The 14,658-nt window shown below is 39.0% G+C and overlaps 1 protein-coding gene and 1 long non-coding RNA gene across 4 annotated transcripts in view; one reads left to right on the forward strand and one right to left on the reverse strand.

The window, feature by feature from the left end:
- Positions 1–4,028: 4,028 nt before the first annotated feature.
- LOC138414260 (uncharacterized) lies at positions 4,029–10,525 on the reverse strand. The gene is made up of 3 exons (XR_011246713.1): positions 10,235–10,525; positions 4,716–4,801; positions 4,029–4,302 (listed from the first exon to the last, which is right to left on the reverse strand). It is a non-coding gene; the product is annotated as an uncharacterized lncRNA (long non-coding RNA).
- Positions 10,526–10,659: 134 nt separating this feature from the next.
- Positions 10,660–14,658, forward strand: part of PHIP (pleckstrin homology domain interacting protein) — a 127,286-nt gene continuing 123,287 nt past the window's right edge. For all 3 annotated transcript variants that reach the window (XM_060030319.2, XM_060030321.2, XM_060030320.2), the window contains exons 1-4: positions 10,660–11,088; positions 11,204–11,262; positions 11,409–11,438; positions 11,628–11,687. In XM_060030319.2, the coding sequence (XP_059886302.1) occupies positions 11,049–11,088; positions 11,204–11,262; positions 11,409–11,438; positions 11,628–11,687 (189 nt within the window). In that variant the 5' untranslated portion in view covers positions 10,660–11,048. The remainder of the gene's footprint in view (positions 11,089–11,203; positions 11,263–11,408; positions 11,439–11,627; positions 11,688–14,658) is intronic.

A 14,658-nucleotide genomic window follows, 5' to 3' on the forward strand; every position in this document is an offset into this window, starting at 1 on the left:
GGCAGGGACGGAAGACGGGCAAGCTATAAAGAAGATTATTGGGACAATTGGAGAAATCTGGATATGTGTGTGTATTATGCTATATTATAGTACTAATGTTAAATTTCCTAAGTGCGATTAATACATGTGATCCTGCAGGAAATTCCCTTTCACTTGGGAGATTCATTCTGAAGAATTCAGGGGTTAACAACAGCAACAAGGTACTTGCTGGTTCTGGAATTCTAGAATTGTTGAATAAGTTTGTGTTCATACTACTCATTTTCATCCTGACTTTATTATATTATGTCCCTTTTCAGTTTTCAAAGGTATTAATATTTTTAGTCGATTTTCTCGCAGCAAATTTTCTGTATCTTTATGTCATTTTAATTATCTTTCTTTAGATGGTTTCTAACCTTATGGCCTTATGTCTTCCTTGAGGTATGGCGACTAGAACCACACAATATTTCTAATGCCAACATGCAGTACCATGGATAATGCTTTCTGATACTCTTCCTTGCAGCACTTTGCATGAGTGTTTGGTACAAAAGCTCTTTTGGACAATGTTTTACAGGGAATAACCTAAAATGACAATAGATCCCCTGTCTAGCAGTCCATTTTAGGATCCTGCCATTTGATATCATTGGCTTGGCCCTTTTCTCCCCATAAAAGCTTACTATCAACTGAAAATTAATCAATTTTTATGTGTATTTGTATGCCCCATCACGCTCTAAAAATAAAACTTGACTAGCTCCAGTGTTGACTCTGGGGACAGCAGCCATTAGGTCTGCTCTTCAGAAACTTACTAAATTCTTCCTTTGCTACTCTTTGTTTCTTCCTTACTAAAATTTACTCACCTGTAAGTCAAATAAAACATTGATTTTATGTGTATATGTGCCTTACATCTTGGGTACATACCTACCCATACACCTAAGTGTGTTTTTGGTACAAGAGGAATAACAAGTAACAGTACAGGCTGGAATGTAGTAAAAAGAACATGGGCTTTGGAACAAGACCAACGTCCCCCCGAATCCCAGTTCTGACTGGTTGAACCATGATACCTCTAAGGGCATCTATGGCCTCCCAGGCTGGTTGTAAAGAGAATGCATTACACTTAAAGTAGGTCTTCAGTCAATATTAGGCCTCCTTTTCTTCTTCCGTCTGATAAAGTATAAAAATAGTAATAACTAAACTTACTAAGCCCTTATTATGTACCTAGGCTGTGCGTGAAAAGGGATTTGTGCATACTAATAGCACAAGAGGCAGGAGACTGGCTAAGAGTAAGCGCTCTAGAACCAGCCTTCCTGGGTTCAATTCCTGGCTTTACCAATAATTAGCTTCAGGACTCAGGACAAGTTACTTCTTTACTCTGTGCCTCAGTTCTCTCATCTTTAAAGTCATAAGATAACAACGGTATTTTCCTTGTGAGGGCTAAGTGAAATAAAATTAGTTATTACTTAAGAAATTGTACTTAATATATGTTAGCTTTTGTTATAAACAGTATTATTATCTCATTCAATCCTCACAGTAGCTCAGTGAGTTAAGTGAAATCACTTTTCTTATATTATTTGTGGGAAAATGATGATAAGTGAGGCAAAACACTCAGTAAAAGCCAGAAATAGGACTTGATTCTTTATCAATGATATTAACTCTCAAATTTCTCCTTATTTCTCTCCAAGCCAATTTCTTATGGGGGTTGTTTAAATAGTCTGATATAGGAACTTGTCACAAGGCTTTTTGAAAGTTTAAATATAAATTTTCTCTTTAAATCTCCTTAGTCACGCTTATTTATCCCCTCAAACAACTCTAGTAAAACCAACAAACATCATTTCTAGTGCAGAAATCATGTTGACTCCTCCATGTTAAATTATTCTCTTTTCGCTATTCAGTTATCCTACCCTTTCACCAATAACCTCAGAAAGATTGCAAGGCTGACTGAAATTTGAAAAGGAGGTGTGAGTTTGGATAAATCATTTAATCTTTGAAAAGGTATTAGGACTAGATAATCTCTAGGGTTCTTCCAGCTCTAAAATTCAGTGATCCTACATACGGCATTGCCATAATTATGGATGTAGTAACACAGACCCTCTTTTCCATTTGCTATAGGGGCCCTGCTGAGGCACTATTCCATTTATTTGATATCTTATTTACATGTATGTTTGTTTTCCATCTGATTCTTTAGGGCACAAGATATAAGATGGAGACAAAAGATACGTAAGAAAAATGTACTAAAAAAGACAAGTTAAAGTTAAGTGGCAAGGAGGGGAATGACCTAAAGTCATTCACTTTAGGTTAGGCTTTCGTTTTCTTTTTTCTTTTTGTCATTATTTTCATATTGTGTGACCTTCTTTTAGTGACCATTTTATCCCTTCATTTTACATTCAAGTAATACTGTACTAAACATTCTGAAAGGGCAGAGCTGATATCCAAATATCACATGATATTCTGGTGTTTCTTTAAATACAGCACCTATTTTGTTTGCTTCCTTTCAGTGGGAAAACTATCAGTGGTTCCATGGGCCTCTGCTAGCCCTGTGAAGTCATGGTGAACTGGGGTCATTGTTGGGATCCATCTTAATATACCTCCAGAAATGACCATAGTTTGTTTATCTGATAAACACATTCCAAGAAAAAAACCACTGAATTTATTAAGTACCTGTTGTATATTCTGATTGTTGCATATAATGGGGATACAGAAATCCAAAATTCAGAGCCTGTCCTAAAAATTCTTAGCCTAGTCAGAGCAACATAAAACTATGATATACCTGAAAGCTGTGCTACAATAGCGACACACAGAAGACGTTCCGTGCTACAATAGAGGATGAACACCTAGAGGTTTGTTTTCTTGGAGGAGAGGTATACAGGGTTACTCAAAGAAGTGATGATTGGGGGTGTCTTGAAAACTGCGTCACAATTGGTCTCATTTTGAGATCAAGATTTCAGAAAGAGGGACCAGCATGTACAAGAAAATGAAAGAAAGGCATATTGGGGAAAATATTTTCATACAGGAGTTTAGAGTATTCCTGGTCCAGTGGGTAAAGGTGAGTGTGGACAGGTTGAGGGGGTTAGATTATGAGAGATCACACATGTCATGTTAAGGGTTGTCCAGGAGTTCATGATACATCATTGGATGGGGTTTAAGCAGTTGAATGGTATGATCTGATTTCTTAACAGCATACATTTCCAGTTATAAGAGAACTTCTTAGAAATGGTCCCAAATGACCATATCCAGCCAATCAATTTCCAGGGCTTAATATGGCATCTAGAATATGGTAGATGTTCTACAAATGTTTAAAATATGAGGTGGTAAATAAATGAATGAATCAATCAATGAAAGAATTAAGCTAGTCAGAATTTGTTTCTAGACTACATACCAAATTATTTACAGGGGTAATGATGGCATTTACTTTAAAGCAGGAAAGGGGGTGGCTGGAGGATAGATAGTAGAGGATTGTCCAAATGTGGATAATTATGAATGCTGGGAATCTGGTACCTGGGGATCATACTGCCATTTTCTTTACTTTTTTGGAATGTTTGATATTTTTCCACCACAAAGAGGTTTAAAAACTTCTCCCGAGTTAAGGAGACTTGATTTCTAGACTTCAAACATTAATGTGTTGATACATAAATACATTAGTTAAAAAGAATCAAATTTTTAAAGAATGATAATATATGTATGTATCCTGCAGCACTATACAGATTTTTGGCATCAATGCAATTCTTGACCCTAGGTTTGTAAATTTTCAATCTAATTTTGACTTGAGATCTTCTTGACTCAAATCTCTTCATAGTTTATATTGTAGAACTGAAACTAATCTGTCAGAAATTAGTTAAACTTTTAAAAAAGATGGAAATCATACACTCATTTCAAAAGGTGTTTCCAAAAATGCTTTCACGTTTATCTATATCACCCTTGATTATTTCACAAAATTTTATGTTACTTTGTATTACTAAAAATAACCGTGGAATTTAATCCTGCTAGTATTCATCAAATATGAATCTTTTATACTAAAAGCAATTAGGTTAAAACACAAAAACAGTCTATAAGTGCTGTTCGTTTTTATTTCAGGAATGTGAATTCCTTGTAGTTAAAATCTGAATGGTAGGTATAGCCATTGATTCATATCTCTTGTAGTCCATTCAATAAATTGTTATTGCTGCTAAATAAAGTCAGGTTTTAATAACTGATAATATCTGGAGATTGGCCAGACTATCACAGAAACCTCTGCTTTCCAGGTGTAGCCATCAGTGGGGGTCTCAGCTGCTTCAGATTAGCTCTCATCTCTACTGTCAGCCTCTAGTGAACAGGGCATCTCCATGTGTTGGACTGAAAGTACACAATGAGGGTCAAGCTGTAAGCCAGTGTTTAAATGATGATTCTTCAGCTGATGCACAGACTGCTGCAATGAGGATACTACAGCAGTAGAAATGGCACATGGAGACAAGGGAGAGATATTAAAGGTAGACTTTGGGTCCTTACGTCAACTCAAAAATTTTTGCCCAGGGAACAGGAAGATGGCTTCACAGAAGTAGTACAGGTCACTGGAACTTGTGACTGAAGTTCCTGTTTCTTTTTCATATTTAAAAAAATAAATTTCTATTAAAATATTCTCTTAGTAATAAAAAGAAAAAGAAGAGGCCACATGAGAAACTGGCTGATTGAAAGGGGAAATGACCTTTGTAATTATTATCCTAATAAAAGAATGCAATATTCACAGGCATTAGGGAAAAATATCTTACCGTTGTTGTGCCGTGGAAATTTGCCATTGTGTGTTCATCCCGGATTTCTTTTTCGAACATTTTTATGGGCATGATGGGATCTGGCTCTGAAAATGAAGTGAATTTCTGACCTAAATATTTCAAAGAGGTGAAGTTATGCAGCACCAGAGAGTGCTTCGAGTCAATGGCAGTCCTCTTCAGTCACTATTAGACTGGAAACTTCACAAGCTAGAGTCAGAAAGATGCATTAATTACTTCAAAAATAACTTCTAAAAAAATTAGTAATTCCTCTAACTCAGAAAATCTAATGTCTAAAGAGGCCACACTTACCTTGACTTTGGCAAAAAATACAGAAATAGGAAAAATTTTGTAACACAAAATTGTATATATACTTCACAAACAGAAAATGCTTACTGCTTGGCACTTTGTTTCTTTCCTTATGAAAAAGTAAAGGAAGGCTTTTTCTTCCCTCCTTTTCACACCAGGTGTGTAAATTGTTTCTCTAGTCTTTTGTAAAATAACCAGGAGGCTGAAAATAAGAGAGGTGGAAGATTTTAGTGTGCAACAGTTTCAACTATAAGAAATGAAGAATAGATTCATCTTCATATTTTTAGAGCTTTTAGGGTATATCCAAATTAATTATATATCTTAATTCCTATATTTGGTTTACCATTAGAACGAAAGTTTCAATGATGGAAGAGAAGGAAAATTTTATAGAGATGCTGAAAAAACTGAAAAGGTGAGGAAGCAGGGAAAGGTGAAACTCTTATACATACACTTACCCCAACCCCCAAAACAATGAATGACAAAACAAGTATAAAGTGTAACATGTGCAAACCAGAGAGGTGAGGATGGTAAGACAAAAAGGCAACATATTTCTTCGTTCTCATATGATACCACTTACTCAATATTCTTAAGAAAGATGTTTCTTAATGATATTCAGTGACAACACTTCTAATAACTGTTGAGAGGAAATAATACATATGTTCTTACCAGGAGATTCCATTTAAAGGCTATATTAGTTTTTCTATAAATCACTGTCAGTTGGAAGTTTGGATAAGCATGAAAAATTCCACTATAACCACTTAATATGCACCTTTATTTGTACGTGTTCAAATGTAAGCATGAAAACTTTGAATGCAATGGAATTTGTAGGTGTAATCTCAAAATCATATTCAAAGGTTCTCTTTTTTCTCTTAAATTTTTAACACACACATCTCATTTGAAAGATCTACTTGGTATCAATATTATTTTTAATTTTATAAATGTGTAACAGAACTCATTCTTTGGGCTAGTTAGCTAATCACCATTTCAACAAATAGGTATGATTATATCCATTGAAGGAAATAAAGCAACAGATGCATGAGTCAAGGGGATCTTTGCCAAGTATGTGTGTATATATGCATATATACGTATACGTATATACATATATATATATATATATATAAATGAAGGCAATTTACAAATAAGGTGGTATAATGAGACATGCCTTTCTATAGGAATTTAGAAAATGGAAACACCATTTTTGATTACAAAGTCAGCTTAAATCTAAATTGGCTTCATTCTCAATTTTGAGTTGGATCTTACTTTTTGTACGTCTTATTCTCATATTTGAATCTCAAGGCAGCCTTGTGGGCACTCTGGTGGTCAGATCTTATTCTTTTAAACAACCATTCTCTTTCTTCACCAACAGTGTCTGCTTTGGTGTCCTTGATTCTGATTATGTAGAAGTTCCTCACTAACTCGACAGACAAACTTCTCCCTTTCCATGAATAAAATAATTTTTCTTCTTGGGGGTTCTCAAAGTTTATGAATTCAGGTACATATGAATGCAAGTGGCTACACTTTCTGTCCTCAAATTCCACCTTAGAATCACATTGATCATATATGCTTTATTTAATACACCACCACTAGCAACTTTTCAAGTCTCTGCATCCCTTCTCCTGAGTCTACCTTCACTTCTTCCACTGTTCCCTGTTCGATAAAGCCCACTCTCAATCCATTAGACATCATCATATAATAGAACATGCCTACAGACTTCTCCTTTAAGTTTCCTGCCATCCGGAACAGCTCCTTCTACTTCATCCACCGTGTTGCTCCAAATCTTGGGGGAATGTGTTCTAAAATTGTTTTTCTCCTTTAATCTTTGTAGCCGTACTGTGAACTCATGAAGTGATGGGTGTGTATGTGTGTGTCTATATATACATGTTTTTTTTTCAACGAAGATATGTATTTCTCCTTATCATGCAAACTAAGACATTTAAAAATCTAAGCTACTAGAATAATTTAATTTGGAGGAAAAAAAGTTGAGTGGTAAATTACTAATAACATTTAAATAAGTAAGGGATTATATGATTGTTGATAACCAGCTAATCTTTGTTACAGATTAAAAGGTTTCTCAGTGAGATATAAGGGAGACAATACAAAGTGTTAAATAATGAGTTGGCTTACTGAAGTTGGTTCTCTCTATTCTTTCTGTAGCAGCCAAATAGTATATCTACTTACATGGTTCAAATCTGATATATATTCAAGCTTTGTGAAGGAAGAAGAATATGTGTGTTGAGAGGGAGAAAGTCAGACCAACATGGACAAAACCAATATTGGGGAGCAATCCAGAAGGAGGAAAGTGGTGTGTAAAACAACACTCTTTTGACAATTGTATTTTGTTGTTAGGGCAGATGAGGATTAAAAAAGAATGTGGTTTTTGAAGAAGAGTGTTTTCTACTTTTCCATTTCTACACTTTATAGGACAAAGCTTTTGCTATTAAAAAAAAAGCATAATATCACACACACAAAAGATTTAATATATAATCTTAAAAGTTGTAATTGTAAAGTTTTTTTGAGTTCACCATACTAGTGGGAGCAAACTAAATTTCATAAATGTGGTTGAATCTTTTTATTTATAAACTATCCCATCTTGTTCCAGAAAGAACTTGAATGGCAGCATTTGATTATTTCATTAGAATAGTAACTTATCACAATCAAGACAGACTTTCTGTTAAATGTTTATCTTGTTTCATGTGTTGCCAAGTGAAGCAATGAATTGCACAGGAGCTTTTACATTTCACGAAGTTCGTAATCTCCTAGACACTGTATTATACAAAAACAGTAGTTGTTGGCTTTCCAAACTTTTACTATTTTTTTAGCCTTCTTATAAAAAAAAAGGTATGAAAATCTTTTAAAATTGACATTTTATTTTTGAAGTCCATGAAAAAGTTAAAATAAACAAATAGAAATGGATATAGATGAAATTTGAACTATCCTTATGTGCAAAAGTTAGCTGAGAATGCCACTGCCCTGGGAACTAAAATTTAGGACTTCAAAGTAAGATTTTCTTCCTATTTGATATGTGCTGACTTTTTGTGTACACATGCACAATACATGACATAATAAACCCTATAGTTAACTGATGATGTCAGATTCCAGAAATGTTTTACGTTTAAAGAAATTAAAATGTTATAAAGGAGTATTTGTCACATTTGAAGAACTAAGTAGAATTCAAATTAACATCTATTGTTAAAAACAAATAATTTATTTGGCTGAAAAGAAGTTTTAATTTTTAGCAGGTAACCTACATTTTCTTATAACAGACTGATAGCTATAAATTAGTTCAAAGGCAGGCTCACAACTATCTTCAAATTAGGTCTTTGAAAAAGAAACTATAAACATTGTCAAAGGTTAGTCAAAATGACAGGAACATCATATTCAGAAAATTTAGAAGGAAATTTTTCCTTAAAAATTTTTTAGGAGCTAAGTACTAGTAGCATACTTAGGAAAAGCTTCTAAATGAAAAGCATACATGAGATATTCATACTAGCTTTCCATATTTCCATACTACTCACAAGATATATATAGAAAACTTTACCCAGAGTAATATTATATTCCATGTCATAATTTGGTTTCTTTTCCTTAGCAAGGATAAACATCTATTAGTAAGAATCAGACTAATGCAAACATTTTAAAAATCACAAAATTCTAACTATAATGTTTAGTTCCTAAAAAATCTGTTTATTTGAAGAACATCGTAATGTAAAAACATCACAATTATTTGAAGAATATGATACTTTTTTAAAAGTTAAGATAAAATAGAAAGCATGTGTCACGGAAATAAACAGAATTGCAAAAAGGCATATTAAATGTCCATCTTTTCAAACCTAACCATCTAGAAGCAAGCTACTTTACCTATCATAGTTACAATAGAACTAATGTCTTTAAAAATGCAAATATTTTTAGTACTTGAAGGATAGCCATTTCAATAAATAACAATGACTCTGATAACCCTACAGCAATAGGACAAGTCATGGTAACTTCCCTTTTTAAAAAAATTTGGTTAAGATTGTTATAAAAGGCAATTTTTACATCCTATTACTCCAAATAGGTTTAGGTGTTTTTTTCCTCTTTCTCACATGTACGGTGATTTCTGGCTGTTTCAGTACAAGGCATCACACCGGTGCAGTCTTGCAATGCAGCCCAAGGCAGTTGCAGCAAGTATTTCCCACTAGGAATGTAAGGAGCTAGGAGGGTACAAGGGTTGAGGAAGCAATCTAGAAAACCACAATGCAGCTTGTTGGTCCTTTCCCCATAAATAACCTTTTTAGACCACGTCCATAAAATGCAGTTTATTATCTAAATTTTTTAAGGAGACTCTTTTGTTAAATGTTAACAAAAGAACGACTATCCTAGTTCCCTTTAAAATGCAATCCTTAAAAAAAAATCAACTCTCAAGTCTTTTTGAAAAGTGCTTAAATCCTCTGGAGATAAATATCACTTGGTGTCCTTGTTTCCTAACAAATGGCTTTTTCCATTGTTTCCATTAATTTCACCCATATTCGTTTTTTAAAAAACAAGGCCCTTATCCTCATCAGCAAAAGACAGATGTATGATTTAGCATATAAAACCGGTAATTACATACTAATTTATGAAAGATTAATTTTTTTCTCTTTTCGTCAGTCTCCAAGAAGTCTTCCCGTGATCAACTGTAAACAGGAATGGTTTACACCTCAAATTAGAAGCCATTAATTAGCATGACGAAGTCAACTGCAATATACACAGATAATTTAAATTATTTAATCACCAATCACCTTGGCTAAAAGCGTACTATACTCTTTCGTTATCCTTCGGTACGTTATTGATCTGTCAGTATATTACCTCTAGATCAGTTAGAGATAAATATTAACGTTCTTTCCTTTCGCTCAGGTTTACATTATTCCTTCTTGTAAACACTTAGAAAAGCTTTAAGGTTCTTTAATCCCAAATCCCTAATTAGCTATTACTAGCCTTTTTGTAACGAGGAAAAAGAGTATCTGAAGTACAGATCAGGAGTTCGCTTTGCCCATATAACAATGAAAAACATTTTTAAAATGTACGCTTAAGGCAATGGCAGTAATAAAAGACACGAAGAGGTGGCTTCAGCAAATAACGGGCTTGCAAACGCAAGTGCTCAACAAAAAGCGCCTGAACCTCTATTGCAATATACAGCACTCCAATAAATTACACAACACTTTGCATAGGCTGCAGAAATAACGCAGGACAAGACTTACACAGATGCCAATCCGCAGCATTTATACACATGCACATGGCAAGAGAGAAACCAAACACTATCATTCAACTCGGGCAGGGTAGCGCGATCCCGAGTTTGCCCAGCGTGAGAGTGCTCTCTGCGTGTGTGTCTGTGCGCGCGCGTGAGAGTGAGACCCATCCTCGGGGCATTTCCCCTCTTTGGGCAGTTTTGCTTCATTTGTTTCCTATTTCTGCTACATAGAAACTAACTTCCATCTCAGCCCCAGCCAGCGCCGCTGAATAGAGCCTGTGCTGCGGCTCCGTGTGCGTCAGATCCCTCCGCGGAGCCGTCCCCGGCCCCCTCCCTCCCGAGGTCGGCCTCCACAGAGAAAGCGCCTTCCAGCCAACCGGTGGCTCCGGCTCCGACATCTTCGACTGGAAATAAATAAATAAATCGCACCTTCGGTCGGGGAGCCGCGGGCGGGGGTCTCGCCGCGCCGGCTGCGGGGGCGCCGGGGCCGCGGGGTCGGAGGCACTCCTTTTTCTGCGCCGGGGGCGGGGGCGGGGGCGCGGGCGCGGGCCGAGGACAGGCCGAGCCCGGGGCCGCGAAGGCGGCGGACTCCTTTCTGCGGCGGAGGGATCCGCGGCGGAGGCGGCGGCGGCGCCTGTAGCCGCTGCCTGAGAGTTGTTGTTTCCTCCTCCTCCTCCTCCGCCTCCGCCGCCGTTGCTTGAATGGTGGAGCCGAGGCTCGGCTCGTGAACACACAGTGACAGCTATAGGGCAGGCGGCGGCACCATCCCCGCTTCCACTCGGCGGCGGGGTGTCCCGCCGGCGGCCCCGAAGTGACCCATAAACATGTCTTGTGAGAGGAAAGGCCTCTCGGAGCTGCGATCGGGTAAGTCGGGGGGCTGCCGGGGCCGCTGGCACCGGGCGATTCCGCCCGCGGTCCCCCGCCCCCCGCCGCCCGGCCGCTCAGCCTGTGTGTCTCCCCGTCCCTCTCTCCCGCGCAGAGCTCTACTTCCTCATCGCCCGGTTCCTGGAAGATGGACCCTGTCAGCAGGCGGCTCAGGTACGGCGGCGCGCGGCGCGGGCCGGGCCGGCGCTCGCCGCTCGCGGGCGTGGGGGAGGGCGGCGGCGGCGGCGGCGGCGTTGGCGGCTGCGGCGGGGCCGCGGCCCGGGGCGCGGGGCTCAGCTCTCCCCGCTTTGTTGTTGCAGGTGCTGATCCGTGAGGTGGCCGAGAAGGAGGTAAGGGCGGCGGCGGCCCGCCGCGTCCCGCCGCCGCGCGGCCGCCCCTGGGCCGCTGCGCCGCCGCCGCCGCCGCCGGGGCGCGGGGCGCGGGGCTCGGGGTCCCAGGCGGGGCGCGGGGAGGGCGGGGGAGGGGCGCGGGCGGGCCGGGGCCGGGGGCCGGGCTCACGGGGCGTCCTCTCCCCGCAGCTGCTGCCCCGGCGCACCGACTGGACCGGGAAGGAGCATCCCAGGACCTACCAGAATCTGGTGAGACATTCACGTCGCGGAGCAAAGAAACTTTTCCCCGAGTCGAATAAAAATTGAATTTCCCGCAATTTTTTTACAGAGACAAAAACTTGGCCCCAGAACCTGAAAGCTCCGAAGGCCACGGGGAGGGTTGGGAGGCCGGCGCGGGGGTTGCGGGGGGCAGTGGCCGGGGAGACCCGCACCCCGGGGCCGCAGGGGCTGCCGACAATTTATTTGTGATATTTTGTTAATGTGCTAGAAATAAAGATACGTCATGAGTGTTGTGCAGTGCAAGGCCGGAGGAGGAGGGGCCGGCGCGCGCGTCCGTGCGGGCGCGGGGGCGCGCGCGAGGCGGCGGCGGCGGCGGCGGCGGCGCGAGGAAGGAGGGCGCGCTCGCTCGCCTGCTCGCTCTGCACGCGCGCTCGGCTCGGCTTTCTCCTGCCGCACACAATAGCTGGTGACTAACTGCTCCGAAGTGGCATTAGCATTTCACAAGCCGCCTATTCAGCCGCTGCGGAACCGTGGCAAGACGTTATTTTTTTTCCTCTTCCGTTTCTGTGGCTTTCCTTTACCTTCAGAGCTAGGTTTTTTTTTTTTTTTTTTTTTTTTTTTTTCCGTCGGAGGGGTTCGGCCGGCTGATGGTCGTTGGCCAGCGGGCGCATCTTGCATCTACGGAAGCTTTTTTCGCAGAAGTGTAAAGCGTGTAACACCCTAAAGCCAGAAGTTTAACAGGCTTTTTTTCATTTTGCTAATTTTCGCGTTAGGCCCCTCGTTAAATTAAAAGCTGCTGTTGGAGGCCCCTGAAGAGTGTTGATTTTTTTACACGTACACTTACTGTGGAGTGGCGATTGGCAAGTAAAAGTTTTTCAGTTTTACAGCGGGATGTATTTTGTTAGTCGCTTGAAAAATACCTCTCTTAATTTTGTGGGTTTCCGAATTGAGTATTTTAGTCATTTCTGAAAATTGATTTCTAAAAGTGGTCCTGACCCCTTGAGTGTTGTGAATGGAACAGTGGGGTATTTGTATTCGGGAGTTCTGCTTTTCGTGTTAATTTCTCCTCCTCCTCTGATTTAGGTTGTATGCGTATGTGTGTGATGTGTGTGTTAAAGCAGTCACTGGGGCACATCGAGCCTTTGAAATTTATGCAGTGCATTGATTTTTCGGAGACATGTTTGCAGCTGATGTTTTAAGATAGTTATAATGTTACTTCAAGAGGGCTTCTGAAAGCATCAGGAAGTTTCAGCTGGCTTTGAACGCCTTCAGCGAGATTGAGGAAGGCATGACATGATTTTTGATGGCTCCTGTTTCATTTGCATATAGAACATCTAACTTTTGTGTCTAAATGTGTTATGATTTAGTATAGGTTGTTGGTAAGTGCTCACAGCTATTGAAATAAGAAAGCGTACTTAGGTTTAGTTAAATGAATAGAGAGTTAACAGCGCATTCATTTCCATACTGTTAGTTTTTCAAGTACGTAGTGATTTCAACTAGTCTTATTCAGTACTTGGCTAAAATGAATGGAGTTTGAAGCAAACTCCAAGATTCAATAACAGCAATGTTTAATTTTTAGGTTTGTAAATACTTGACAAAATCTTAAGTGGATTTCCATGTATTTCTTGTTATTTAAAGAATTATCATAAAGATAGTATTCCATTTTTAAGAACTGGACAGACAGAACTTATCTTTGCCTCTCTTTTAACCACACCCATCTTTGCGTTTTATAAAACCCCACAAACCCCAAGTCACTAAAGGTTGCTGTGTTCTTTTTAATGTGGAGACTATTGGTAACGCTATTTTTATGTCTTTTAAATGAAGCGGCCAATGGTATCTGGCCAAATTATGAAAATGTCTAGTCCTTGTAGGAATATCATTTTGTTTTCCAATAAAAACAGGGTTACCAGTGTTTTTCAGCTTTTTTTGAGCGAGTTTATTACCTCTCAAATATTAGTAAAATGAGTTTATATTCCTAGTCTCTTTATCAGACTTGACTTAGGATACCATAAGCAGTGTCTTTATCAGTGTGTTATTTATCAAAATCCACCTATTTTGTATGGAAGTGTCTTTTCTTGCTTAGAGTGTTTTCAGACCTTTTTACCAGAGCAGTCATGTTGGCACGCTCATGAGATAGTTAAGAATTCTCATTAGACTTCAGGGTTCTCTGGCTCATTTTCTCATTTCGTTCGTTCAGCATATTACTCACTCTGTATCAGCTGGATCCGAGGCACCATTTGAGGTACTTTCATACCCATCGAACTATATATCGAGGTGTGTGGTATTTGGTTTAATTTTGTTTGACTTTTGGTTGACATTTAGTTAGCCCTAAAGATATTTTAGAACACTAGGTATTTAAGTACGTTTTTGTTTAATAGTAGGATTTTGAAATTTTATGGTGAGCTAGGTGAGCACATGCAAAGTCTCTTGTACATCATTCTCTGTTGCCTTAATTTATTCCTGAGACTGAAAAAAAGTTTTATTTTGTGTCCTATTAAATTTAATTTGCATAATGTTGGTTTGAAGATTATTTTGGTGAGTGAAGCCAAAGTTTGAAGATTATTTTGGTGAGTGAAGCCAAAGTAATAACTATTGTTTGTAGTTTCAGTAGTGTTTACCTCTACCTGGAAATTTTGTTGCTTACGTTAACCGATAAATTGGGTAATATTTTAAATGGTTTTAAATGGGAGAATTTGTATGTCAAATTGAAATTTTTAGAGAACCTCAAATTACAGCTATTTAGGATGGGGTATAATATTTGTATTTGTGAGCTTAAAACAAGCATAGATCAGCATCTGCAGTCAGGCTGCAGATAAAATCACAGTGGTTGAGTTTTGACCAAGCAGAAAGTGGAGTTTTAAGAGCAGTTTAAAAGTTTACAGAGTTGAAATAAACGTATTATTATTTTTTTTAAGTGTCATTGGTAAAGGTATTGTTAAACAGGATTATGGTTATTGCTATCTTAAGACTTAAAACATTTTTAAAAGTGGATGGAATTTGA

This window comes from Delphinus delphis, chromosome 14, assembly GCF_949987515.2.
Source record: "Delphinus delphis chromosome 14, mDelDel1.2, whole genome shotgun sequence".
In the NCBI taxonomy this organism is placed as follows: Eukaryota; Metazoa; Chordata; class Mammalia; order Artiodactyla; family Delphinidae; genus Delphinus; species Delphinus delphis.